The sequence below is a fragment of the Ostrinia furnacalis genome, unplaced genomic scaffold, assembly GCF_004193835.3.
Source record: "Ostrinia furnacalis isolate ACB-3 unplaced genomic scaffold, ASM419383v2 OfSCF2409, whole genome shotgun sequence".
NCBI lineage: Eukaryota > Metazoa > Arthropoda > Insecta > Lepidoptera > Crambidae > Ostrinia > Ostrinia furnacalis.
In genome coordinates, this window is record NW_021132648.1 from 792163 (window position 1) to 820160 (window position 27998).

The 27998-nt window shown below is 38.1% G+C and overlaps 3 protein-coding genes across 4 annotated transcripts; 1 reads left to right on the forward strand and 2 right to left on the reverse strand.

The window, feature by feature from the left end:
• PH4alphaEFB (prolyl 4-hydroxylase subunit alpha-1) lies at positions 1-27997 on the reverse strand. Of its 2 annotated transcripts, none has more exons than XM_028308259.1 (12): positions 27832-27997; positions 10489-10693; positions 9991-10136; positions 8532-8688; positions 6339-6520; positions 5678-5817; positions 4591-4721; positions 3655-3808; positions 2888-3112; positions 1874-1933; positions 1091-1256; positions 1-314 (listed from the first exon to the last, which is right to left on the reverse strand). In XM_028308259.1, exons 2-12 carry the CDS (start codon positions 10683-10685, stop codon positions 196-198), a joined length of 1677 nt encoding a protein of 558 aa, XP_028164060.1. In that variant the 5' UTR covers positions 10686-10693; positions 27832-27997; the 3' UTR covers positions 1-195. The 2 variants fall into 2 exon arrangements, with proteins under 2 accessions (XP_028164060.1, XP_028164061.1); XM_028308260.1 differs by lacking the exon at positions 27832-27997 and adding an exon at positions 26235-26444.
• Positions 12801-13774, forward strand: LOC114355425 (uncharacterized). The gene is made up of 2 exons (XM_028308261.1): positions 12801-13292; positions 13673-13774. Exons 1-2 carry the CDS (start codon positions 12831-12833, stop codon positions 13676-13678), a joined length of 468 nt encoding a protein of 155 aa, XP_028164062.1. The 5' UTR covers positions 12801-12830; the 3' UTR covers positions 13679-13774.
• Positions 19467-20961, reverse strand: LOC114355445 (uncharacterized). The gene is made up of 3 exons (XM_028308286.1): positions 20842-20961; positions 20137-20224; positions 19467-19899 (listed from the first exon to the last, which is right to left on the reverse strand). Exons 1-3 carry the CDS (start codon positions 20959-20961, stop codon positions 19592-19594), a joined length of 516 nt encoding a protein of 171 aa, XP_028164087.1. The 3' UTR covers positions 19467-19591.
• Position 27998: the final 1 nt, after the last annotated feature.

The window sequence follows — 27998 nt, forward strand, 5'->3', positions numbered from 1 at the left end:
AATATTTCACATTGACAGTGACATTTGTGACTGATGATGAATGAACGATTGCCTCACAGTCTTTGTCTTTCTTACAACTAGAGTTGTGGTGACGATATAAAGACAAAAAACTTCGCGATTCGTCTTCGCATCGACAAAAGTTGAACACATTTACCTTAGCGCTTCAAATTTCACTATGTTTGGTGGTGGAGCCCTCTATCTGGAGGTCTTGGGAACAGGTTTGGGGATCTTGCGGGTCATACTCTCGTCTTGGTACTCCAAGTTGCAAGGCTTCAACAACTCCTGCCCGCCTTGGTGAAGCCATTTGTTTGACACTGAAAATGTTAAGTATTTGACATGTTAGTCTGCGGGCACGAAACTGGCGAGGGCCGAGCGGTGCCGGGGAAGATGGAGCGCTCACATAAACGCGATTCAGTTACCCTCTCTCCGTTCTCTCTCTGATGTCGTCCGACACGGTCGCGCGTTTGCATCGATACAGTCGCGCTGCTGTAGCGTGTTAGTAGCGCGTTGGCATCGCTTCTGTAGTGTTGCAAACGCTACTAACGCGCGTTAAACTATCAAAACTGCTTGCATAAGGTCAAAACATACAATTCGGACGGCACAAAATAGTTGTAGATTAAGAGTTAAGCAACAAATCCATACAATAGTGGTCACATAAAATGAAATATGAATGATTATTAGAACTAAGCTACACTTAAAAGGGACTATGCCCATCTTTAATTCCCACCGCTGCAACTCTTATGTAGTCAGGATATACAGCTTGACTGCCAAATAAAAACCCAACCAGTGAAGGTTAAGTTTAAGCTACACCTAAGGTTCAGTCAAACCAACGCGATCACACGCAATCAGCCGACGTGCAGCGATGGCGCCATGGCTGCTCGCCGGCTAATCGCGTTGGTTTGGCCGAACTTTTAGGCTGGGTTGCACCATCTTACTTTAACTTTGACAAACGTCAAAAATCTGTCAAATTCCATACAAAAACACCGGTTACAGTTACGGTCAAAAATAGGTGGTGCAACTCAACCTTAGTTTAGATTTTGGTCTAGCTAGAACCATTTTCAGTAGCAAAACAGTAATAGTATTAACTCACCCCACTTGGAACCTCGCAGCACCGGGCAGGCGGCGTGTCGCGTGGCCAGGTCTCCCTCGCCGGACGGGTGTAGGTTTAGCCAGAACGCCGCCGCGCCTTTCTCGGGGAACAAACTAAGCCCCAGCTTAGTGAACACCGTCGCACCGCCTTGCGCCACGTCTGACATCTGTTGACAAGTTGCAGAGTTTTAAAAGGCCAAAGTTGAAATCTGCTTGAGACTAAAGTCTGGTTCGTGAGCACGTAGAATTTTGTCCAATGACCCCAAGCTACCCATTTTTATCGCTCGCGCGTAATTCTGTTGCTATCGCGCTCGCACACTCACTGCGGGTGCCAGTCGCACAGTCGCGACAGAAATATTATTACGCGCGAGCGATAAGGATGGGTAGCTAGGGGTCATTGGACAAAATTCTACGTGCTCACGGACTGGACTTTAGTCTGCATAAGCAAATTCAGCTAAGTAGTGGGCGAGATAAAAGCTAAGCTACGAAACTAACGCCCGTATTCACAAACGATGCTCGCTTAAATGAAGCAGCAAATCGAACGCACAGCGTTGAATAGAGCTTTGTGATTGGTTCGTGTGTCACCCTGTACGCCCACGCGCACTGTGAGACCTCATAGTAATGTTTGTGAATAATATGGGCGTATGCACAGTGGTTTCATTTATAAATAATACATGTAAAGTCGACAACATGTTACACTTACATGATTTTAAAGCAAAATCGCACTAGTTAGCAAATCAAAATGAAAAGCTACGATAAATGAATTGCTCTGAAATAAACTTACGTAAAACAACACTGTCGCGATTCTGTTGCCGCTGAATTTCTTGAAGGCGTTTTCTTGTTTCTGTAAAATTAATGCAATTATACTGTTTAAAATAACTTTGACACATCGCATTTTTCAAACATTTTAAATATCATTTTCATTATTTCAGTCTATGACAGTCCACTGCTAGATGTAAACCTATCACAAAGCGCGCCGCAATGCTTGATCTTCGGTTTTTTCATTAAGCCACTGTACCTTCTTGACACTACGTTTTGAATTTGAATTTGAATACGTCTCCCATTTCGAAAACCCATTTATTACATAATTCTTTATTACGTTATGCGACAACAATAACAATAAATATCCTTAGACATTTTACACTACGTTTCTAGTCCCAAACTAAGCAAAGTTTGTACTACGACGGGTACTAGAAAATAGATAAAGTCGTAAACAATGGAATAAATACACTTAGTGCCAAATTATGTGCGCATGCGGACGAAATCCGCACGTGTGCCGAAATCCGCATCACAGGAAAAAGGCATTTATGAAAACCAAATAGAACTCACTTTAGAAAAGTCGTAGTGCGGTTCATAATGCCCCCCGATGCCGTAGTTGACCACCTGCAATTTCTGAGGACTGCTTCCATGCTAAGGCCGGTCATACCAGATGCGCTACTCCTAAACTCGTAGTCTAGTCGACTTGCTGTAGCGGTACTTACTAGAATAAGTCGCTAGAGCGAAGTCATAGTGCGGCTCATAATGACCTCCGATGCCGTAGTTGACCACCTGCAGGTTCTCGGCCGTGTCCATACTGAGGTCCATTATACAAGAAACGCGCAGCTTCTAACCTTATAGTCTAGTCGACTTGCTGTAGCGGTACTTACTCTAGCGAAGTCGTAGTGTGGCTCATAATGACCTCCGATGCCGTAGTTGACCACCTGCAGGTCCTCGGCCGTGTCCATACTGAGGTCCATTATGCAAGAAACGCGCAGCTCCTAACCTTATAGTCTAGTCGACTTGCTGTAGCGGTACTTACTCTAGCAAAGTCGTAGTGTGGCTCATAATGACCTCCGATGCCGTAGTTGACCACCTGCAGGTCCTCAGCCGTGTCCATGCTAAGGCCGGTCATGTCGGCCACGCGCTGCGACACACGTTCAATAACCGCCGACTCCTCGTCGCGAAGCCACGCCGACTTGCTGATGCGGTAGTTAGCGGGGACTAGCTCGCCGGTTTTCGGATCGTGGACCACGGCTCGCTTGAACTGTAATAGGCAATAGACATGATTATAAACTAAAAATTATTTCATAAAAAAGGCATATAGGTACGATCTGTGGTAAAATTATTGAAATCGGACTAGTAATTGAAAAAATAAACCCCACACTAGCGTCATTCGAGCATTGTCGTCTGTCACGCAATAACAAAACATTCGAGTATCGTCGGCTCATCATCCGCGCGGCGCCAACGCAACGTTTTTTGAGGACGAATAACGCATCCTTTTTGCGTGCCTGACGTCTCGAGATTTCAAACATCTTTAACTGAGGTATTTTAGAAAAAGAAAAGCATTGGATGGGTTGTGATTTGATAATGTCAAGGCTAAACAAGTTTAAGAGATAAAAAAAACATGCTTAAGTACCTATTTCATGCTTATTTAGAGGCCTACAAGCATATTGACACACCAATCACTTGACATACTTTTTACGAGGTGTAAAAACTCTCTTCGTTCATAGATTTTGTATAACATTCGCACCTCAGGCGTTGAGTATTAGGTAATTCATATTGTTTACTATTTATTGACTTACTTACCCTTGGTTTAGCAGCCTCTTGTATGAAGTGTATTTCGTCATCGCTCATGACGTCATGAAATATAACTACGTCGGGGTTGAAATACATGTATTCTGTCTTGATAGGCGCTAGACGCAGGAAGGGGTGGTTCTCCGTGAGGTAGCGGCAATGTAACCTATAATGTTTTATTTATTTATAAATATCATTCATGACATTACCATAATGACATTTGCCAACATTGACATTTGACATTTTCAAGAAAACACTTTATTATAAATCAACAGAATTTAAAAAAAATTAAAAATTTGCTGGAAATCGCTTTCAAGGATCAAGCGATCTAACCTAAAAATCTAGGCCAGAAGCTGGATATGACCCACCCCCCTATTCCCTATGGCAGAAGCATCCATGGGTACGCTACGCCCATGGCTGTCTAAATGTTTTGTTGTTTGAAGTCAATAGACTGCCGCCTACCTAGCTGAATGGGTCTCATACAAACATTTTATGGCTTTAATCATATAGCTTTTTATGTGTTAAACATTCTTTTGCAAAGCTTAATCAATACAAATACATTTATTGGTTATAGGCTGATTTATGTGAGAGCGAATTAATTATAATATCCAATATCCTTCCAATTTGCTTGTCACGAAGACAAATTACACGCTACACTCGCCGCCGAGACATGTTTCAAAGTAATCGGTTACTAATTTATTCATTAAGCAAAAGAGTTGAAGAAAAATGGTAGCAAGTTTTAGTGCTTAGTTATTTATTGCAGAAATTTGTATCTTTTAAAAATAATGTTTCTGATATAACATTTCTTTGTGAAACGTCTATGAATTAAGATAAGAAAACACGTTATTATGTACAGGCGACAGCCTATCAGACTAGATATTTAGGTTGCAAAATAGACTGTATTACAATGAGATACGACGTCACTGTGTTGTCGACCGTAACACCAACCTTTTGGCTATTTCTGTAGGAATATCCATTTCCCCGCGGCAAAGGATTTCGTAACTCGTTCTCTCTTTGTGGTATTCTGATAATTCTTCTGACATCGTTTCCTTCTGGGTTTCTGAATCATCTCCTAAGTCCTGCAAAGAATAATCATTTTCTGTAGACCTATTTGGAAGAAATATTTTAATCACTAGGACAAACTAACATTGGTGACAGTAGATTCTATAAGTTCCGAAATCGCTTCATGAACCAAGTGATTACTTACAAAAAAAAGGCCGTAGCGATTTCGAAATTTTATTTGTCACATGTTACTTTGTCTACGGGAACTTGTATCCATAAAAAACAATTGAAAATCGAAGTCGCGTGACGTCGTACGATACACACGACACGCAACATGTCACGTTTCTTATCCTCTATGACATATTTCTCCGATATTTTTTGTGGATAAATATTTTACATTTAGACTAAGACAATAACCATTTCGTGATATTTAACATTTTCCAAGATATCAGAGACAAAGCTGGGTAAATGCGATTCCAGCTAATAATCACGTTGCACAACGCGCCATTGAAAATGTTAATTCGACTTGAGGTTTGGCATTGTGACATTATAACAGAATTAAAATATTTTCTCATCACTCGTTTCATTGTTTCGTTTCGTGATTCTCAGCAATAATAAATGCTTCTGTAAATTACATAGCTCAAACATCATTAGTGGTACTCAACCTTTTATTATAAGGGTCACAAGGACATTTTGGCGCCTCAGATTAGTAGCAATATCTTTTTTTTTAAATCTTATAAACTTTTCCAACTATGCAAACCACACTGTTCATCCATGGATAGCTAAATGGAAATTTTCATAGCACTAATGTCTTAAAGGTGTTTTTAATATCGTGCGGATTTCATCAAGGACGCGGGATTCCCCGCATGAGTCCTTTTCATACAAGTATTTATTGTAATGCGTGGAATGCGCACGCGGTACCACAAATACTTGCATGAAATGGTCACTTAACGGGTGTCACGCATGCGCGATAAAGAAATACACACGATATTAAAAACACCCTAAATGCGAATATTTCAATTAAATCACTTACCCCACGTAGTCGCAGCAACTTTTTCGCCTCTTGCTCGGCGATCGTCTTTTGGTAGTGCGGGATGTTCCCAGGAGCTCGTGGATGTTTCGGGTCCAGCTCCAGAAGCTTCTTGGTCCACTCTAAGGCGACTCTGACGTCGCCTACAAAAAAGTTTTTACTTTTATTAATGGCCCCTAAGCCTAGCCGAAGACTACAGACTATTTATCGGCCGATAGTAGGATTAGGCTGTTAATCAATATGGACAAATATGAAATTAGAATCAGGCCCAACTATCGGCTGACTAAAAGTCTACAGTCTGTGTCAATGTACAATAATATTAATCAATTGTAGAAACTTTACTTATCAAAGTTTCTATTTCTCAGTGAAACTCGATCTCCCAGTAAAAGCAAGCTTCAAGACGCAACCGCAGATTTAATACGTTCCAGATTGAAAACCTTATACATAGTAATTTGTAACCACTAAGGTCCTAACCCAACCGTGACAAACTTTGGGAGCCGCCATAGAAATCTGACAAATTCGATTGGGTGCATTGTGTCCCAATGTTCAATTAGCAAAATGTCCAACTGTCCTCCAATTCTCAATTGGTCCAGTTCGCATTTAGTTCAAATCTCAATCGCGTTAGTGGGGTATACAGCATGCAATTACGTATATCGATACTAACCTAACAAATAATGCGAGAAGCTAATGTACTCGAGTACATCGATTTCGCTGAAGTAATAGTTCTCCTCCTCCGCTTTGTATTTTCGCAGCGTCTCCATCATCCACGCCAAAGCATTTTTGAAGTCTTTCTCATTGTAAAGGGCTCGCCCCAACTCGTAGCAATCGCCCGCCGTCATTGGAGTGCTAAAATGAAAATAACCACAACCTCATAAACATTAAAAATATTGACATGTTCAATGTATTCAAGAGGCGGCTAGCGAGGCACATAGTCACGAATACCTAGGTGTTTGAGACTGTGCTCATGCAAGTGGCATAATTTGTCTTTATGAGAATAAATGTCTTTAAACAATAAGCAATTATATCCTCCTCCCACATATTAAGTTTAAAGGCACCGCATATAAACCGCAAAATAAGGAAACTAAAATTGTCATTCTATAAATATTGAAACGGACGGAATGCATATGACTCTGTATTATGCATTAATAGAGAAACGATGATGATGAGAGCGGGTCTCGTCTCGTCAATAATTTTAGATTCTTGTCAAAAATCTTTGAAGACATTGGTTCGATCAAACTTGAATCAATGAATCATAGAATAATCTTGCAGCAAAGTTAAATAAAGCCACTTAAGTCCGATCTGGGTACTGGATTTTAAAAGTTAGTCCGAAATGTTGACCTAATATGAATATAATCGTTGATAGTTTAAAGCGTCAGTATTACTTCATCAAAGGAAGTCTGGTTTGTAACTTTGTATGATAAGGTGCGCTTATTAAACTATTAGCGAGTCTAAAAATAAGATAAGTTAACTATAAAAATAAGATAAGTGGACTATAAGAAGTTTAGGTACATTAGATAACAATAAAATATGTGTTAATGGGATAATGAACTGACTTTCATTGAGATTCGAATCATATACGTACCTAAATACAAACCGTTAGTATAATAAAATTTGCGATATTGAAATAACAAGCTTTTGTCCGCAGCTTTAAGGCGCGTGGGTTTTGATCGGTCACAGAAAGTACATACCCGACATTTAATTTATTACGTTGGATTTTGGCATTATCCTTTTCTTGAACCTTTTTTTTATCTCAATACATCCTACTAATATTATAAACGCGAAAATTTGTATAGATGTCTGGATGTTTGTTACTCTTTCACGCAAAAACTACTGCATGAATTTTGATGAAACTTTAGTATTATTGGTTATAACCCAGAATAACATATAGGCTATAATTTATAACCATCTGTGACAAACTAAATTTCACGCGGGTGAAGCCGCGGTTAAAAGCTAGTAAAATCATAAAAATGGGTTCAGAAGACGTCCAAACGTAACCGATCTCATTAATAACATTTGTATGCTGATGAATGAAATTGATTTAAACGGACGTGTTTTTATCGGACAACATTGTTCAAGACAGAATAAAATAGAGTATCTAAACATTCCAAAATATACTAATGTTTCAATTAATAGTGTCAATGACATCTTAAAATCATTGGTTAGTCCTTGGGACATTTAAAAAGGTATTTTAATCATAGAAATGAACACATAAAGATAATACAGTTAAGCAACTTAAAGTATATTTATGAAGACGTGGGCGGTCGCACGCAGAAACGAGTTTCGACGTCAACTTCGGTAAGTAACTGAGTTGTATTTAGCTAACAAAATAACTTCTTTGACTCAAACACTGTTGAGTAATGTTTAGTATGCAAATAAGGCTTTTTTGTGTATAAAAGGTCAAAATGTTTGGTCTTGTTAGTCATGTGGAATTCCATATTTTGGAATGACACTTAATTTTGTCGCAAAATTTAAATTTCAAATTATCTCTATGCATTTTATATTAGCTACTTTATTCTCCCATTAAATTGCAAACCATTTTTGATATGTTAGGTTTTCACAGCGTACAAGCATTAGCTCTGCGTGGTTTTCAATCTATCATTCAAGACCTTGAAAGTTCTTCTCTCATTATGTCAGATTTATTTTTACGACATAAGTAGCTATGTTCTTATAACTATCTCTTTCTTTACCAGAATTCATCAAAATCAAGAAAGAAAGAAAAATGTTTATTCAGTATCATCGACAATACATACATTTAGAATCAGTTCAACAGCAGCACTTTAGAGTTGAAAACGTAACAGGCATACATATAATTCCGCATATAACATTAAATTTGGATTCATGGCATGGATGTAGGTACCTGTAAATGACTCCGTTCAGCATACCCTCGGACAGCTCATGGACATCAAGGTGATAGGTCTCTTGCAGCCTGGTGAGCGCCTGCGCCGCGCCCGTCAGGTCTTCCAAGGCTGGGTACTTCACGTCGTCATGGTTCATCGTGACGTTTTTGATGTATTCTGTGATAAGCGGTGGTGGAAGTTAGTATTGTTTCGAGGTAGATGTGGGTAAGTACACACAAATAGCAAAACATGATTTCCATCAATGAAGATTTATAACGCAAACTGCGAAAGCCAAGAAAAAAATATTGCCAAACTGATATGGCCAGCAGGGCTAGGATGCGCGCCGTGATATATTGTATAGACGTCAAAAAGTATGGGCGAAATCAATAAAATGGCGTAATAACCGCTTATCGCGGCGCGCATTCTAGGCCTACTGGGCAACTGAGTAGTTTCACGGGGATATCTTTAATCTCCAGGGCACAACGTTATCGATGGGATTCATAATGCTCAAAATCAATTGGGCACAAAAGTAACTTTTCAATTACTTAGAAGTTACCACCACTAAACGGTCAGGATACTACTATCCATTTACAAATGGCCAAAAATATTAACCATAACCCGTTTTCATTCCAAATTCATATCGTTGTATTAAATTGACAGAAGTCATAATAATCCACTTTGTTAGAAGTCTGAAGTCTAATCCTTGCGAATGCTTAATCACGTAGACTTGCGCTTGCACGGTTTTCCGCGTGGCCTTATAAGGACGTCACGAACGTCATTATAAAGCATAGATAATCACGAATTCATGAGTTTGAGAGTTATTATTTGAAATCGACAAAACGGGGTAGGATCGTGGGGAGTTGGTTGCATCATATGCCTTGCACATCCCAACTAAATATTACATAATGCTCTTCCTCTCTCGCTACATTACGAGTTTATCAATTCAACATCGATTTTTGAAACAACCAATACTGTATGTTAGAATTACTAAATTACGTATTAATTTGTGTTAAGTATCATTAGTTGATAATATAATTTTATTAAAGTGCTAAAAACTATAAAATAAAAATATAGGATTACAGAATAACTACTGTGAGTTATTTGATAAATAATTTTAGCCATATAAATTAATAATTCGAATGGAACATTAAACAAGTGGGAAGTATTCTAAACAATATAATATTTAAAATTCAATTTTGAGATGTTGACATAAATGACACCAAAAATACGAGATGATTAGATAAACCAATAAAGCAGATGAAATTCTACACCGGAGGCTATTATCACTAAAAAGCTACTAGTGTGCTAATAAAAACATTAAATTATTGTACAGTCGACAGCACATCAAGTTATACAATTTTGTTGCAAAATAGCCTGTGTTACAACGAGATAAGATGTCACTGTGTTTAGGTTGATGTGCTGTCGTCCGTACATAATATTAGTGTGCTAATAAAGACAATAAATTATCGTAAATATTACCTGTTCCAATTTTGATACTCTGTTCTATTAGGTCTAGGTCTGTGGTCAGTCTTTTTATAAGCGTGAAGGCGTTGATGGGGTTCCCCAAATAGTTCGGAATGTCATCCATCGCCTTTTCGTGCTCCCTTTTGTAAATATTTAAATGCCTAAAAATAGTATAGCAAATTATTAATCGTCAAATGTCGTCTTAGATTAATAAAGCCTAATCTATGAATGTCGCTAAAAGCGTTAATTGTAACATTTGTCATTAATTTATGAATGTCGTAAAAATAAACATTTGTCAAGTATTTTGATCCTTTATAAAATCTTGTCTGTACTACTGGCACTGCTCATTTATAGAGCACAAAACATCGTATTCCTTATCGTAGCGCGTCGCTATTTTGTTTTTCATACAAAAAAAACTTTACCATCCCCATAACGAGAACAAAATTTATTCGTGCTTCGGGTGCAGTAGAGTAGTAGTGAAGAAATAATCAAGGCGTTTTAAAACATACTCACTTCTTTAAAGTAATCAGTCGTTCCTCTTCTTTGGCGATGTAGTCATCTAGATCGTCTATTATCCTCTTGTGAGTCGCCAACAAGGGTTCTACCTCTGATATGGCCGTAAAGAGTTCTGCTTTGGTCCATGTTAGGACGTTTAGAACCATTATACAGCACAGTAAACACGGAAAGTTCATTTGGAGAGCCATTTTCATGCCTTTCTCTGAAATAAAAGAATACAGTTAGACAAGGAACATTTATGCCCGTATGTAAAGGGTGTACCAAGAAGTTACTATGAACTAAAGATTCGATAAAGATGCATATAAAATTAGTGGAGTGGAAATCAAAACTTTAACGTTGAAATTACTTTGTCCATTACCTAGACTACACAGTAGAACCGCACGTTTAACCGCCTCTGTGGTCTAGTGGTAAGACCACCTGCTTCAGACGCAGAGGTCCCGGGTTCGATTCCCAGTGGGGGCAGATTTTTCTGTTCGGTTTGGTTGGTGGTAGGGCTTGTTCTAAGTCCGCCTGGCTAGCTACCACCATCTTATCTAAGTCTGTCGCCATAACAACAATGTTAACAGCATTGTTGTGTTCCGGCAGTTGGAGGTAAGATAGCCAGTTCCTCAGTGATTGAGGATTCCGGGCGAAGCTCGCATCCAACTTCGGCCTGATCATCACTTACCATCAGGTGAGATACAGGCCAAGAGCTTCCTCGTTGTGGATAAAAAAAAAAAAGACATCGAGCTCTCTAGGGAAAGTCACTATTTATTTAGATGTTCTCCTGTTGTATAACAATGATTACCAATATAGAATATCAATAGACATTGGTTAAGATTTTCAGTTCGATAAAGACACAAACATTTACTATTTTGTATCTACGTGAGAAGCAGAGAAGCGACGTGTGTTAGCTATCAGGGGCAATGTTTTTTGCCAAGCCAAATTTTATGACGCATAAGAAGCATGTTCCCCAGAATAACTTCGTTTTCTTGTACATCCTGTGTGTAATATGAGAATTTTGTGATGTTATCAAAGTTTAACAACTGCATGAGATGTGTCCGGCCGGGCATTGACTGTTTACGGTATTTTGGGCAGTTTACAGCAACCGTTTATTTGTGAGAACGGACGCACCGATATTATTTGTGCATAAGTTTCATTGTTCGGCTGTAACAATACCTAACTGGATAGGTGCTTTGTTACCATTTATCCGTTAAGCTGAATCAGTTCCTAACTTCCTAGGCTAGCACCTAGTGTGATGGACGAAGCAGACAAAGTCATCTATGGTTTACGTCATGAACTATGCATTTATTATTATTTTTGGGCCTTCATTTGCGCCAGCTCGACCAGGTTTGATCTATTGTGGCGGCCCTTGTGTTTAGAGTTCACTGCTTAGTCCCGTTGAGTCTATAAATTTCCAGATTCTTTGGAGCGTGATATCTGCTATCTCATCCGGGTGCATGATGTGTCGCCCGAGATAGATACTTCTTTTGCTCATAAGCGGGCCGCATGAGCAGAGAACATGCATTCTTCTTCTTTATGGCAGAATCTGCACAGAGTTTCTTCGGTCATGTTTGTAATGTCTATAGTCTATAGCGGTGGATCTATACCTACGTATGTACTTATATCTATGTATGCGCAGGCGACGCGCCGCCCGATCGCGGCACGACCGCCCAGTTGTCAATATACTGTCTAACGCTAAACCCGTGTTTCCTTGATACACCTCACTGGCTAACGAGGATTTATTTCGCGTGCAGAAAAATTGTGGCGGTCTGCAATCGTATCGTGTCGTGCTAAAATGTCTATCGGTAAATTGACTGAGTTCAATGTGAGATCGGGAAATTGGACTATGTACGTGGAACGAGCAGAAATGTACTTCAAAGTTAACGGCGTAAAAGAAGAGTTATGGCTACCCACTTTGATCGCGGCGATGGGGGACGAAGCCTACGAACTTCTAAGCAATTTGTCGAGCCCGGATAAACCTAGTGCTAAAGAATATGGTGTGGTGGTTAAGATGATGGCAGATCACCTGCACCCAAAACCGTCTTTTATGGCAGAACGATACCATTTTCGTCAAAAACGACAAGCAGGGGGAGAAACTATTTTACAATACATTTCGGAACTTAAGAAATTATCGAAATATTGTGAGTTCAAGGCAGTATTGGAGGAAAACCTACGGGACCAACTGGTTTGTGGACTGCGAAGCGAGGCCATACGANTTTTGTCTCTACACTGTGAAGTAGTTCGTGTGCGATCGTGTTAGTTCGTTGCGCCACCGCTATCTCGGCTAGCAAATCGTAATTTTTCGTCGGCGCTGCACCCCCTTAACATACAAAAATGCTGTTCGAATTTCGTGTGCCATGGAAGCCGCGGAGCGGGATGCAGCGGCGGTGGAGCGCGCGCCGGAGGGCGAGGCCGCGCCCGTGCACGTGGTGGCGGCGCGGCGGGGGCGCGGGGCCGGCCAGCAGGCGCGCGGGGCCGGCGGCACACGCGGGCGGCACAGTGGACAAGACAACTCGAAAACAAAATGCTATGCGTGCGGGGCGCAAGACCATTGGAGCGACAGTTGCCGGTATAGCAGCTTCGTGTGCGGAGGGTGCAAGCAGAAGGGTCACCTGCGGCGAGTGTGCCCGAAGCGACGGCAAGGAGGCACCGGGGCCAGCGGGAATAACATGGTGGCTCACGTGCATGCGGCGGACAACAGTACAGACCGGTTGGACCAGGCGCCACGGTACGGAGACGACGAGCAAGCTGAATCGGGAGAAGAGGACTGGCCTGTTGAAGAAGAGTTACATCAACTCAGTCTAAACAGTTACAAGGCGGTAAGCTTACTTGTGTCAGTAGATGGGGTTCAATTACCTATGGAGATTGATACGGGGTCTTTAGTTTCTTGTATTAGTAAACAAACATATGATACATATTTTGGCAGGATACCTATAGAAAAATCTAATTTAATATTCAAATTTTATGATGGTAGCAAAATATTGCCTTTGGGAGTTATTTATCCAGTAGTAAAATATGAAGGTAGCTCGAAGAAATTAGAATTATTTGTAATAGAGGGTGGTACCACTTCATTATTAGGAAGACAGTGGCTTTCTGAATTAAAAATTCAAATACCCCTATTGCATAATGTTATAAAAAATAAAATTAATTGCAATATTTCCATGAACCATAAAAAAGAACTGTCAAATTTATTCGACAGATATAAGGAGCTGTTCACGGAGGGCCTGGGCCGGTTCAGAGGAGGCGCGGCGCGGCTGCAGGTGCGCGAGGGGGCGACGCCGGTGTTCTGCCGCGCGCGGCCCGTGCCGTTCGCGCTGCGCGAGCGCGTGGAGGCCGAGCTGGCCGCCATGCTGCGCGACGGCGTCATCGAGCCGGTGGACTGCGCGGACTGGGCGACTCCCCTGGTCCCTGTGCGTAAGGCGGACGGTGGACTGCGTATCTGTGCCGACTATAAGGTCACGTTAAATCCGGTGCTTAAGATTGATCGATTTCCATTACCGCGAATTAATGATTTATTAGTTAAGTTGAACGGTGCCAAATTTTTTACAAAAATCGATTTAACCCAGGCTTACAACCAGGTGGAGCTGGAGGACCCAGAAAACTTAACGGTAATAAACACTCATAAAGGGCTATTTAAATACAAAAGATTAGTTTTTGGTCTATCCTCGAGCCCAGGTATTTTTCAACGCATCATGTCAAATCTTTTTAATGATATGCCAAATGTAGAAGTGTTCCTTGATGATATAATAATCGGTACTCCCAATATTATTAGTCATTTTCAAGTATTAGAAAAAGTACTTCAACGACTACACAGTAGTGGAATGAAGTTAAAAAAAAATAAGTGCACTTTTATTACTAACGAGGTCAAATATTTAGGTTTTATAATATCAGCTGAAGGCATAAAGGTAGACCCAGAAAAAGTGGAGGGGATATTAAATATACCCCGGCCAGTTAATATAAAAGAATTGCGAGCATTTTTAGGAACAATAAATTTTTATGCCAAATTCGTACAAGATTTAAGTTCAATTCTTGCACCTTTATACAATTTATTAAAAAAAGGGACATCTTGGCATTGGAGTCAGGAATGCGAAGAGGCCTTTAGGAAAATTAAGTCTATATTAATTAGCGCCGATGTTTTAGCACATTACGACCCAAACAAACCTTTATATTTAACTTGCGACGCAAGCGCCCATGGTATAGGTGGAGTGCTGAGTCAGAGGTCGGAGTGTGAGCGAGACGGCGCGATGGCGAAATCAGGTGAGTGCGAGCGGCCTGTCGTTTATGTGTCCCGTGCACTTACTTCCGCAGAAAAACATTACTCACAAATCGAACGCGAAGCATTAGCGATTGTTTTTTGTTTGGAAAAATTACATCAGTATTTGTATGGGAGGTTTTTCACTTTACGTACGGACCACAAGCCTCTGGTAGCTATTTTCGGACCAAAACAAGGTATACCTTCTATGGCAGCTAGTAGGTTACAAAGATGGGCAATAAAGTTATCCGCCTATACTTATAATATTGAATATGTGTCATCAAAACAAAACGGGGCGGATGGATTATCTCGCTTACCAGCGGTCCCATCTTTTAAACAACAACTCTCACCTGAACTAACTTATTTACATTTTGCCCATAATGCAATGTTGTTAGACTATAATGATGTAAAGAGGCAGACTAGTCGTGATCCATTATTAAGTCGAATACTTAGTTACATTCGTAGTGAGTGGCCTTTTGAAAACGAAATTAAAGCCCTTCAGCCCTTTTTTAACCGCAAGCACGAGTTATATGAAGAGCTAGGCTGTGTTTTGTGGGGCCACAGGGTAGTAGTACCAGAGGAATGTAGATCAAAAGTTTTATTAGAGTTACACGAGAGTCATATGGGTATAGTGAAAACAAAGGCGTTCGCTAGGAGTTATGTATGGTGGCCCGGAATGGACGAAGCCGTCGAAGCGATGTGCCGAAACTGCCGGGTGTGCGCTGCGGAAGGCGACTCGCCTCCGCGACACGTGCCCTGCCCGTGGCCGTGGCCTGACAAACCGTGGTCCAGGGTACATGTTGATTTTCTAGGCCCCATATTAGGAAAAATGTATTTCGTATTAGTAGACGCGAAAACAAAATGGCTAGAGGTCACCCAGGTACCTAGTACGGCAGCTAGTCACAGTATTAAGTTTTTAAGTGATCTTTTTTCACGATTTGGTTTACCGAAACAAATAGTATCAGATAATGGCCCACCATTTACGAGTAGCGAATTTTCAATGTTTTTGCAGTCTATCGGGGTAGAACACCTATTTTCGGCACCATATCACCCTGCATCCAACGGGGCCGCCGAGAATGCAGTAAAAACCGTAAAGAAAACTATTAAGAAAGCCATTAGGGACAACTCTGATATAAATGCGTCTTTGAATACTTTTTTATTGCATTATAGAAACACAGAACACTGCACAACAGGGGAAACACCCGCTTTACTTATGTTTGGTCGTAGGTTACGCACTAAACTCGATGCGCTAAGGCCAGATAGGAGTACTAAGGTTCATAAGGCCCAAAAACAACAACAGGAAAGTGGTGCTACAGGGTCGCGCGCCCTTAGCCCGGGGGACGAGGTTTGGCTGCGTCAATACAGCGGGCGCGATAAGTGGGTGTCAGGGAAAGTTACAAAAAAAATAGGAATTACAGATTATAGGGTTATCGATGAGTTAGGTAGGGAGTCACACAAACACATCGATCAACTTAAGCAACGGAAACGCAGTTCACTAATCTGTCCTTCCAGCCCTCTAGGTCAAAGCGCGGATACTTTTGGCAATTCACAAAGCCAGGGGTCGCCTAGTTCGAGCAGGGAGAAGTCGCCTGAAGCGGCGAACAGTGAGTCGGTGGACCGGTTTGAGGATTGCATAGAAGGAAATGTACAGGACACTCCGCCGCCCCCTCGCTCGCCCCTTCCTGAGCCGCCCCAGGCTCGCCCGATGAGACAATGCAGAGTAAATAACCCACCTCGTTACAAAGATTTGTTTTAGGTACTTACTATCGTCTTATTTTTATATTGTACTAGCTTTTGCCCGCGGCTTCGCCCACGTGAAATTTGGTTTGTCACGGATCGTCATAAATTGTAGCCGTCGTCATAATATGTTATTCTGGGTTGTGGGCAGTGATAATGTAAAGTTTCATCAAAATCCGTTCACTAGTTTTTGCGTGAAAGAGTGGCAAGCATGTTGGCATCTAGACATCACATACAGGCTTTCGCATTTGTAATATTAGTAAGATTAATGTATCATTAATAAAACATCACTTACTTGTATTATCATTATTTTGAATGTTTCTAGTACTTAAAAACTAACTTTAAAAAAATTACTTATAATAAATATTTTATGTGTTATTTACAAAATATTTACACAAAAAATTGTATCAACTATATTGTAATTAGAAGTGTCCCTAGTTATGTTGAGTTCTTCCTGGAGCTAGTTATTAATAGAATATTATTATATAGCTGATTAAAATTACTTACTCGTACACTTATGGTTTATAGTTTTCCGTTTATTGTATTTAAATAAGTAGATTAGATAATCTAGAAGTTTTGTATACTGGCTGTTAATTTCATAGTTAATATAAGTTTTACAGTTAATTAAGGTTGAGCAAAACTTTGGTTTACTTGGTTAATGCTTCTGGTTTCTGGTTTATTACGAAATACCTATAGTATTGATTAAGGGCAGAGATATGTAATGTCTATAGTCTATAGCGGTGGATCTATACCTACGTATGTACTTATATCTATGTATGCGCAGGCGACGCGCCGCCCGATCGCGGCACGACCGCCCAGTTGTCAATATACTGTCTAACGCTAAACCCGTGTTTCCTTGATACACCTCACTATCAAAGTCTGCACGATCGAAGGTACATACGACATCACATCATCCTATAATTTTTTGTTGCAAAATAACTTCTATCACAATAACATAAGATGCAGCAGTGTTTATTTAGACGTGCCTCCGTACGTAAACGCATGCACATACAGACATTAGCACAGCACGTGGTGCGTATCGAGCCCCATTACTCTTGCTTGCAGGCTTCCTTTATACGCTGATGCCATAAAGATAGGTGACCAGGGTGACCAATTCAGTGACAGGATATTGTTATAAAACGACGAAACAATTTTATCTCATCCTTTTGATTGTGCACAGGTTTGTCACAATAGGCATTTAATTCATAATCCAGATAAATTGTACCCAAATTCGTCACTTTTAGGTGCTTTTAGTTATTCATGTTCCAGGTACTTCTGACTAAGTGCTGATTGTGTTTCATTAGGGCCCATCCTGTATAGTTTTAGTCTCGATGATGAATGATGACTCTCTGTTAGACTGCAGTAACTTTTTATCATGGTCTGATATATTTGTATACCCTAATGTGGTAGTAGAGCAACTATAAGTATTTGTTGAGAAACTTATCAGAAAACATTTTTTTAAGTGTCCTTGACTCATGACTTTTATCGGAATAGGCTCTACTGAAACTTTCAATTCTATTAAAATTTGTAGAAACCAAAATTATTTTTAAAAATGTCCTAAGTTAATTCTGTGGATGGTCTTCCTACAGGAGCCTACCTGCAATCGCTCCTGCACCAATCGAACTGCGTTACTGCTTTTATTGTGTGCGCCACAATCGCAAATGTTAGTTTTCTCTTGATATTCTGTTATATCACTCGATATTTGTTTACTTCGAACTACGAGTATGTTTGAATTTGTATGTATAATGTGGTGTGGATAAAACAACAGTCACAGAGATTCATAATACTGATTAAACTTTGAGTTTTGACATAAATAGTGACAGCTAAGCTAATCTTGTAGAAAACGGCTGTTTCATGTTTGTTGATCCTCTTTAACAGTGGACAAGTAAAAATCTGAAAATCGTTATGTTGTGTCTTCGAATATAGCTTCCTATAGCTTTATCGGGATGCTTATGATAAACTACTTATGTCAATACGATAAGACTTATATCAGTCAGTGGCACGTGTGGAGTTCATTAATCAAAGATATTATATTATTATGTTTTCTTTATTTTTACTCGAAGTCCCTATGGTCTTCGGTTTTAACCATAACTCACGGGCTCAAAAGGATATTATATGTATATCGAGCCTAAAAAGAAACTAACTGTTAGCCGAATGAGAATTAAAATGCTTAGAATATAATCTTAATTATTATGATAAACCAGATAAAAAAATGTAGGTAATGCTTAATCACATCAATTATCGTAGGTAATTATTCTAAGGAATTTCAGATAATTTTACGTAAAAACCGTCTAATCATTAATACAATGATAACAATATTATTCTTCTAAAATAAAAATAAAATCCGCCTCAAAAAATAAGATACACGGTGCTCTTAGCGCTCACTTTCTAAAGATTGGTCGAGTTATCACAAAAAACTTAAACGGACGTTAAAATGACATTAATTTCAATTTAAACAAGCGTTAAACGCCCGTGTAACTTTTTTAATAAGCCCTTTGAAGTTTGTTAAAATACCTATCGCATTTGATAGTGACATCTCGAAATCGACTTCAATGATAAATATTATAAAGACGTTGTTATCACAACATACCTACATGACAACAGAATTTATTGTATCTTGGTTATCTGGATGAGAGTGCAAGTTGACCTAAAGATGCTGATAGAGAGAAGTAGGTATTCATTCGTTGAGGGTAAATCCGTGTTTGAGATCTCATTATTTTCCTTATTATTGTTTTTGATCGAAATCCCAATAAAACGACGAGACATCATCATTTATTAATTTATTAGTCTTAAAGCGCTAAGTAATTGTTTATATTAACTAGGAAGATTAAATTAAATCACAGATAAAAAACAATTTAATTCAGATCATGTGTAAAAGGAGTTAGGTAGTAACATATTTTCACAATACTTACCAGAAAAAATCCTAGAAAAAGCCTTAACCTTACTCTGATAAAATTAAGTGTTCCATTTTTGTTGTTTATCTACAGACAGACAAAACTATATTCGACCAATCATTGAATATGACATGCAATATCCACATGATGACGATATATGTATAAATAGAATCAATTAAGTTCTTCATTGACAAATCAATCCAAGTCCATGAATTGCAAAACTGTAATTGATATGTTAGCTACTGATAGCACCATTAAATTTGGCGTACATAGTAAGGAAAGGATTGATGATGACGATCGTAGTTAATGCGCCAATCATGACTAAAACAGCGTCAGCATATTCTGTGGTGAGAAAAGCAACGAACCAGACGTAGTTGACTGCGAAGGCCAAGGAAATGGAAGCAGTGATGAGGGTGAGGGCGCCGAAGCAGATGTGTGTCGGCTTTGAAAGGATGCCGGGGATACAATTGCGGAGTTCGTACGCGTACAAAGATGCTACTCCGTTGACCAGAGATACTGTTATGAAGATCATGGACGCCAGAGCTGTGGGAGAAAGTTACCTTATGCATAATTATGCATTAATCTACAACACATAAACTAATTGAATTATTAAACGAGAGCTTTAATTTTTGGACTTGACTAAATATTCTATGTTAGATGAATACCTACAAAGGATTTGATGTTAGATTTGCATTGAGCACCAGCATCACCCCTTTCGGAAATGTTCAATACATTTCGCCGAGTGCTTTCCCAAAATGAGAAGATGTTCCTTTTGCTTACCAAACTGTGCATGGTACGTGGTAAAGTTGACGCCCACATCGAAGATTTTGATGAAGCAACCAACCAGCGCTAGCACGGAGCCCATGATCTGTAGACCCGTGTGCAATCAGCGCTGGTGCTTCAGGCTCAGGGTAGAGCACCAACTGTCTGGGGCCAGACAGTGGATACTTTCATCAGCATTTGAAACTGATACCAAACACGATCTGGCGTTAGTTACAGCAGCTAGTATGATATGGAGACATAAATGATATGGAGATGAGAAACTTAAGAGACCAATTTTGAAGATACAAACATATTATTTACTTGTGCTGAATTAGTGGCTGGGAAAATGGAACGTGAAAAATAATGAATTACACTGGCACTAAACTGGCAATACTTTTTTAAATTAACAGTCGTTTCCAGTAATAGACTTACCCCAATAACGCATAAAATAATATGAGTAGCAGTTGCACCAGCAGGAAGAAATCTGACCGTTGCCTGAAGAATCGAGCCCACAACAATTCCAATCAGCATGTGTGTTACTATTGAATTGTATTTACGCACACACAATATTCCAAGGAAGAGCGATGTCTCCTGGCACAGGCTTCTTTAAGCTTAAAAGGAGGCATCGATCATTATTAATTATAAGCAATTCCGCTGGTAATGAAATAAAGATTTATTATTATAAAAAACAAAAAAAAAAAAAATTGTTGCCAAGGACCTGACCACTTTTAAGGCCGCATGCGATGGGTTTACTTCAGGAGTAACAGATTCTGGAGGTTCCGGCTGCCCTTCGACCACATTAACGTTTGTAGAAGGCGACACGTCAGCGAAATTCGGCAGCATTTTCTATAGTAAAAATATTCTACTCGTCACAGCCTACTCTGATGGAGATAGTTAAATAGCCGTAATTAGTGAAAAAATGATTTTATAATGCAATAATCATAAAACAATGCATTGATAAAGAATTTCAGGTCTGACGTATTTTCAAAAATAAGATTAAAAGTGATTCATATAGATACAATAATAATTATGAATTTTCATAATCATTATTCCCCAGTCTGTCAGTAGGCTTACATTTTGGTACAAATTATCATCACACATTAAAAATCATGTAAAAACAATAAGTATCTTTCGAAGAAAAATCAAGTGAATTCGTCTTATCATTAAACACGAGGGTGGAGCACGGTTGTATGGGAAAAAATTTTTTTTTAGTTTCGAAGTTCTAATAGGTGGGGATTTGTGCCTTATATGAAAGTATAAATAACTGTATTTTTTTACCCCATTTAATAAATATCTTCTGCCTCCGCAGTGACTTCAAAATTTTAAAATTTTATTTAAATTTGAAAGTCGTCTAAGGTGAAATATTGCGCTCTATTTATTACTAAGAAGGTATTAAATGANTGTATAATTACGCTCATCCAGTGTTCGTTTCTCTATAAAGAAGGGGTTTCATATTTCGCAAAATGCTGATGCTACAACACGTGTCGACAAATTTTAATATGCCTTTTCTTTCTGTTTCTTTTTACAATGTGGTGTGCAATAAAGAGTATTTATTATTTATTATTATTATTATTATGGTTCGATGCAAGATGATGCAATCACCTACCTAGCAAAAGTAAGACGATGTTTTAAATTATATTATTATGCAATTCAAATATTGTAATTTACAAAGAATTTTAAATCAACAGATGTAAAAATAAAACTATCAACATTTTAACGCAATAAAATTGATATTAGCAATTTTATGATTTAGTTACTTAATTTTAAACTTTATTAAGAATTTAAATGTATAAGGACATACTGATTACGATGTTTTACTTAATATTATTATTATGCAAAAAAATGATTGGATATTGCAATCTTAATATAATTGAAAGCCTAAAAAGAGTTGTTACTTAAAAAATTCCAAAACCGATTGTACCTAACGCCAATAAGTACATTTTTTACATTTAAATTTGAGAAAACCAAATTAAAAGTTTTATGTAACATCATGTATTTTGTATGCAAACTGTGCAAATAATACCTAATGTGTTAAAGAAATAACTGAGAAATTAACCTACATCTTTGAGAAAAAAAAACTAATTGCCTCAGGCGGGATTTAAATCCACGAAATGTTCACAAATTTAACCACATAAAATAATTATTTTGTAAGTGTGCACTACATGTAACGTGTACTAAGGAGAGATTAAACTGAATAATTTCAATATTATGAACAATTGATATAATATTTCATCAAGTTAATAAATACATCATACTTTAATAAATAGTCCATGGACTTTACCTCTATTTCAATGTAACTTTTGAAATCATTTAGAAATATGAAAACAAACTACAACTGAATTTTTTGTGTATCAAGCATAATTCAAATTAATAAATAAAATAACTTTCTCTACCAGCGGGCCTAAAAAGGCCAAATCACGCAACATTGCTAAAAGGAATTTATTTTCAGAATTCATAGCAGCGGGCCTAAAAAGGCCAAATCACGCAACATTGCTAAAAGGAATTCATTTCCAGAATTCATAGCAGATCATAAGCAATTCCTCTAATTTTCATAAAATGGTCTNCTAGGCCCCATATTAGGAAAAATGTATTTCGTATTAGTAGACGCGAGAACAAAATGGCTAGAGGTCACCCAGGTACCTAGTACGGCAGCTAGTCACAGTATTAAGTTTTTAAGTGATCTTTTTTCACGATTTGGTTTACCGAAACAAATAGTATCAGATAATGGCCCACCATTTACGAGTAGCGAATTTTCAATGTTTTTGCAGTCTATAGGGGTGGAACACCTATTTTCGGCACCATATCACCCTGCATCCAACGGGGCCGCCGAGAATGCAGTAAAAACCGTAAAGAAAACTATTAAGAAAGCCATTAGGGACAACTCTGATATAAATGCGTCTTTGAATACTTTTTTATTGCATTATAGAAACACAGAACACTGCACAACAGGGGAAACACCTGCTTTACTAATGTTTGGTCGTAGGTTACGCACTAAACTCGATGCGCTAAGGCCAGATAGGAGTACTAAGGTTCATAAGGCCCAAAAACAACAACAGGAAAGTGGTGCTACAGGGTCGCGCGCCCTTAGCCCGGGGGACGAGGTTTGGCTGCGTCAATACAGCGGGCGCGATAAGTGGGTGTCAGGGAAAGTTACAAAAAAAATAGGAATTACAGATTATAGGGTTATCGATGAGTTAGGTAGGGAGTCACACAAACACATCGATCAACTTAAGCAACGGAAACGCAGTTCACTAATCTGTCCTTCCAGCCCTCTAGGTCAAAGCACGGATACCTTGGGCAATTCACAAAGCCAGGGGTCGCCTAGTTCGAGCAGGGAGAAGTCGCCTGAAGCGGCGAACAGTGAGTCGGTGGACCGGTTTGAGGATTGCATAGAAGGAAATGTACAGGACACTCCGCCGCCCCCTCGCTCGCCCCTTCCTGAACCGCCCCAGGCTCGCCCGATGAGACAATGCAGAGTAAATAACCCACCTCGTTACAAAGATTTGTTTTAAGTACTTACTATCGTCTTATTTTTATATTGTACTAGCTTTTGCCCGCGGCTTCGCCCACGTGAAATTTGGTTTGTCACGGATCGTCATGAATTGTAGCCTATATGTTATTCTGGGTTGTGGGCAGTGATACTGTAAAGTTTCATCGAAATCCGTTCACTAGTTTTTGCGTGAAAGAGTGGCAAACATGTTGGCATCCAGACATCCATACAGGATTACAGGCTTTCGCATTTGTAATATTAGTAAGATTAATATATCATTCATAAAACATCACTTACTTGTATTATCATTATTTGAATGTTTCTACATAACTACTTAAAAACTAACTTTAAAAAATTACTTATAATAAATATTTTATGTGTTATTTACAAAATATTTACACACAAAAAAATGTATCAACTATATTGTAATTAGAAGTGTCCCTAGTTATGTTGAGTTCTCCCTGGAGCTAGTTATTAATAGAATATTATTATATAGCAGATTAAAATTACTCGTACACTTATGGTTTATAGTTTCCGTTTATTGTATTTAAATAAGTAGATTAGATAATCTAGAAGTTTTGTATACTGGCTGTTAATGTCATAGTTAATATAAGTTTTACAGTTAATTAAGGTTGAGCAAAATTTTGGTTTACTTGGTTAATGCTTCTGGTTTCTGGTTTATTACGAAATACCTATAGTATTGATTAAGGGCAGAGATATGTAATGTCTATAGTCTATAGCGGTGGATCTATACCTACGTATGTACTTATATCTATGTATGCGCAGGCGACGCGCCGCCCGATCGCGGCACGACCGCCCAGTTGTCAATATACTGTCTAACGCTAAACCCGTGTTTCCTTGATACACCTCAATGTTCATGTTTGATTTGTGTTTGTTTAGTTTGCAGTGGCCGGTTAGTACTTTAAGTCTAAACTATGCATTTACTTCTTAGCTTAAAGTTTACGATAATTAATAGATTAAACTAGGTAAAATTAAGCTTCACTTGAAGTAGGGCAATCTTTAGATCTAAAGCAGCGCGTAGCTTTTGCAAGTGACAGATTCAGGGGCATACTTAATTGCTTCGTTCGTTTTTTTTATTAGCCTAGTTAATAATAACATCGCATTGTGAAGCTGATTATGGTGATATTAGTCATCAACAGGAGTCTTATGGGACTTTATTAACATAAGTAGAGAAGCAAAGCTACTGTGTTGTGTTTGTGACATTTGAAATCGGACAAGAAAATCTGAATAAAATAACCATAAAACGTGGAGGAAGATGGTCAGTGTTTGCGATATCCGAAAAGGGTCCGACGAACTTTGTGATACATTACAAGAACATATTTACATTACATTTGGCATTCACAAAGATAAATACAAGATTTTGAAAAAGCATTGGCTTTTCGTGGGACTGACTCAGACCTAACAAGTTTTTAATCTTTAGGACTTTAATGGAGCTTCATTTTTTAGAAGCTTTGAAAGGGTAACAGTCCTAAAAGCAAGTCTTGTTGTTTCAAAAAGGTTTTAGGAGACTTTTCGAGCACTAATTCAATCCTATTCCTCAGATAACAGAAAAATACGATCTATACCAGCAGACTTATGAAGACACTTAGTAGGTGTTTCATTCATGAATGTATCTACAAAGATAATGTGACTAATTTTTAGTTTTGATGATCAAAAAGAAAGAAAGAAGAAAGAAGAAAGAAGAAAGAAAGAAAGAAATAAAAAATGATTATTCAGTATCATCGACAATACACTTACAATACTTAACATTATTTAAAGAGAGAAATTACTGTAAAAATGTATGTTGTATTACATATTATTCCTATTCCATGGTGCTCTCAATTCGGGTCGTATGCTGTCCCAGAATGAGTCAGCAGATACTTAATCGTGCTTGAACTTCAAATGTTCTAGTTATACTCGAAGACTTTATAAACGCTATTAGAAAGCATTGTTGCAACCATGTTAGGAGTTTTGTTGGACCCTAGAATACGAAAATCCGGACCGGTTTGACGTCCTAATAACTAAAGGGACTGTAGTATAAGTAGGCGAAAGCAAAGGACAGATAATAGTATACTTAGTAGGAGTAGGGCAAGACAACAAACATTCTGGCAGTCTTACAAACAAAAATCATTTTTACATCTTGGTATTTAGTAGTATGTATTGTATTGGAAATTGAGTCATCCATCCAAGGAAAAACAATGTGATTGACTAAACGGACATAGACACATGTGACCTTATATTAAAAATAAATCAATAACAGTGTTCTATTATTGTTTACAACAACAATGGAAAACTCTCGCAAATTGGCGAAGTCGGTCGTGATCCATTTTGTAGAGCTGTTTAGAAGAACATAAGAGGACGAGACACAAGTCACGTACATACGACTCAGTTTAATATTAATTCCCGACAGTTCGCATTATCAATCTGGTGAAACGATAAACAAATGGACCGCTAGTTGCTGTGCCCCTTTTTTATTAACAAGTCACCATTAAATTAAAACGACGACAAATTATTGTACAATGAACCAAAAGACTGTAGAAAAGCTTCAATGTGAAGCTCAAGTTGAGCTGAATACTTAGTTTAGATCTAGATACATTTAGTTTATTAGTTTACTTTTACTACTCACATGGGACGTTAGACGTCGATTTTCTGGCAGATATTAGTTAGGTATACCACTGCTGTTTTCGTTAAATGGGGTGATCAGAGCTTTTTACAGCTTTGTTGTACACAGGATCATCACAGAAAACTAGGCGATTGAGTGACGTGTTAGACGAGAGCGCGCGCCAATCTGAATCAGTACATTCGCGGCGAGGCAACGCCGGCAAGTGAACGCACGCGCTGACTGGGGCACCGCGGCGTGCCCGGTGCGGTGACCTTATCTCTCTCTACACTATGATAGATTGTTCGATGGTGTGGTTCAGTGGACGACATTCAATTAAATCGCATCTCGACTACTGAATCGTGCCTAATTTTAAGAGGATGCTGGCTGATATCATCAATTTAGAAGTCAACTGAAATTGTGATTCAGATGCCTATTCAAAATGATAAATATGATGACACTATTTAACCTTTTAATGACTTTTTACTGCATAAATTTTAATGTGGTAGGTACTTATTGTATTTGTGAAATTACAAATTCTACCAAAATGCAATGAAATTTAAACTTTTAGCTTTGAAACATGTTCTTAATTGAATTCTTCAAGGCTTAATTATTATCATTATCTAAATAAATAAAAATATAATATCAACTACATTATGAAGACTGTCTGTCTGTGTGATGAGATTTATTAAATCTTTTAAAAGAAAAAATAAGTTGTCACAAACTATTGCAGTGAATATCCATTAATGTGATGTGAACCAAGTTTTCTGCAAATACCTAATTAGAAAACTTGTCTTAATGCTTTCAATATACCAGTGCACAGCTAGTTGTGTCATGTGGGATTCTCCAACAGTTTCCTAGTCCTTAGAGCAGGCCTGAATTTAAACTTAATTTATACAAAGCCGACTACTTATTAAACTTCATGAAAAACAAAGGAAAGGATTTTTTTTATTTATTTAACTATTTAGTCAACCAGCAATAGACACTGAAAATATCTATTGAAAAAACTTAGTGTAAGTGTACAATTTTATTGACAAATGATTATATTATTGATTAATTGGATGCATGGTAAAGTAAGAAACCAGAATACTCCATACTATAAAAAAAAAATTTTTTAAAAAATCTTGCAGATTGCAATTAAAACTTTTTTTTTAAAAGTGAAGAGTTGTCAATCTAAGCTGGCTTTAATAATTTTAAAATCACTGTTAAATGCATAGTATGAATATTTTTTTCATTCATTATAAGTAGTGTTCGACTTAACTAGCAATAATATTTTAGAACTGGTCAAGAAGACTACTATGTAAGATATATTATGTTTTTCACAATTATCACAGGCCATAATTATCTTCAAAATAATCAAAATAATAAATAGTATAGTATGTAATGACTACTTTTAAATATTTAGGAAATGTGCTAAAATTGATGAAAAATACAACATCAAACAAAAGTAGGTACCTAAATTGTTCCTACTACGTGTAAGGAATAAAATAAATATTTTCCATTCCACTACCATAAACTGGCAAAATAAATTGTATTTTTAGAAGCTTTTAATTTACCTTGTTCAAGAAAGTAAGCTAGATCTAAGCTTTCAAAATTAAAGACATCCACAATCCACATCACTTACCCGGTTATTATTTTCTCAAGTCATTAATAATTGTCACTTTGTAAGTATTTATTATTTACAATTATTATTAGAGAGCAGCGGAAAAATAAATTGTAGACACCACAAGAGCTTTTTTTGTTAAATCTACAGGAAAAGTTCGGAAAGCCACTTTTTCTGAACAACAATTA

Excerpts from the sequence above, each read along its gene's own strand:
- PH4alphaEFB (XM_028308259.1), bottom strand. The coding sequence starts at position 10,685 with ATGAAAATGGCTCTCCAAATGAACTTTCCGTGTTTACTGTGCTGTATA. Across the intron at positions 1,934-2,887 it reads CACACTACGACTTTGCTAGA|AAACAAGAAAACGCCTTCAA; the intron begins GTAAGTACCGCT and ends TTAATTTTACAG. Across the intron at positions 315-1,090 it reads GCTGCGAGGTTCCAAGTGGG|TGTCAAACAAATGGCTTCAC; the intron begins GTGAGTTAATAC and ends TAACATTTTCAG.
- LOC114355425 (XM_028308261.1), top strand. The coding sequence starts at position 12,831 with ATGGAAGCCGCGGAGCGGGATGCAGCGGCGGTGGAGCGCGCGCCGGAG.
- LOC114355445 (XM_028308286.1), bottom strand. The coding sequence starts at position 20,961 with ATGCTGCCGAATTTCGCTGACGTGTCGCCTTCTACAAACGTTAATGTG. Across the intron at positions 20,225-20,841 it reads CGCATGCGGCCTTAAAAGTG|ATCATGGGCTCCGTGCTAGC; the intron begins GTCAGGTCCTTG and ends ACGGGTCTACAG. Across the intron at positions 19,900-20,136 it reads CACGTACCATGCACAGTTTG|CTCTGGCGTCCATGATCTTC; the intron begins GTAAGCAAAAGG and ends TTTCTCCCACAG.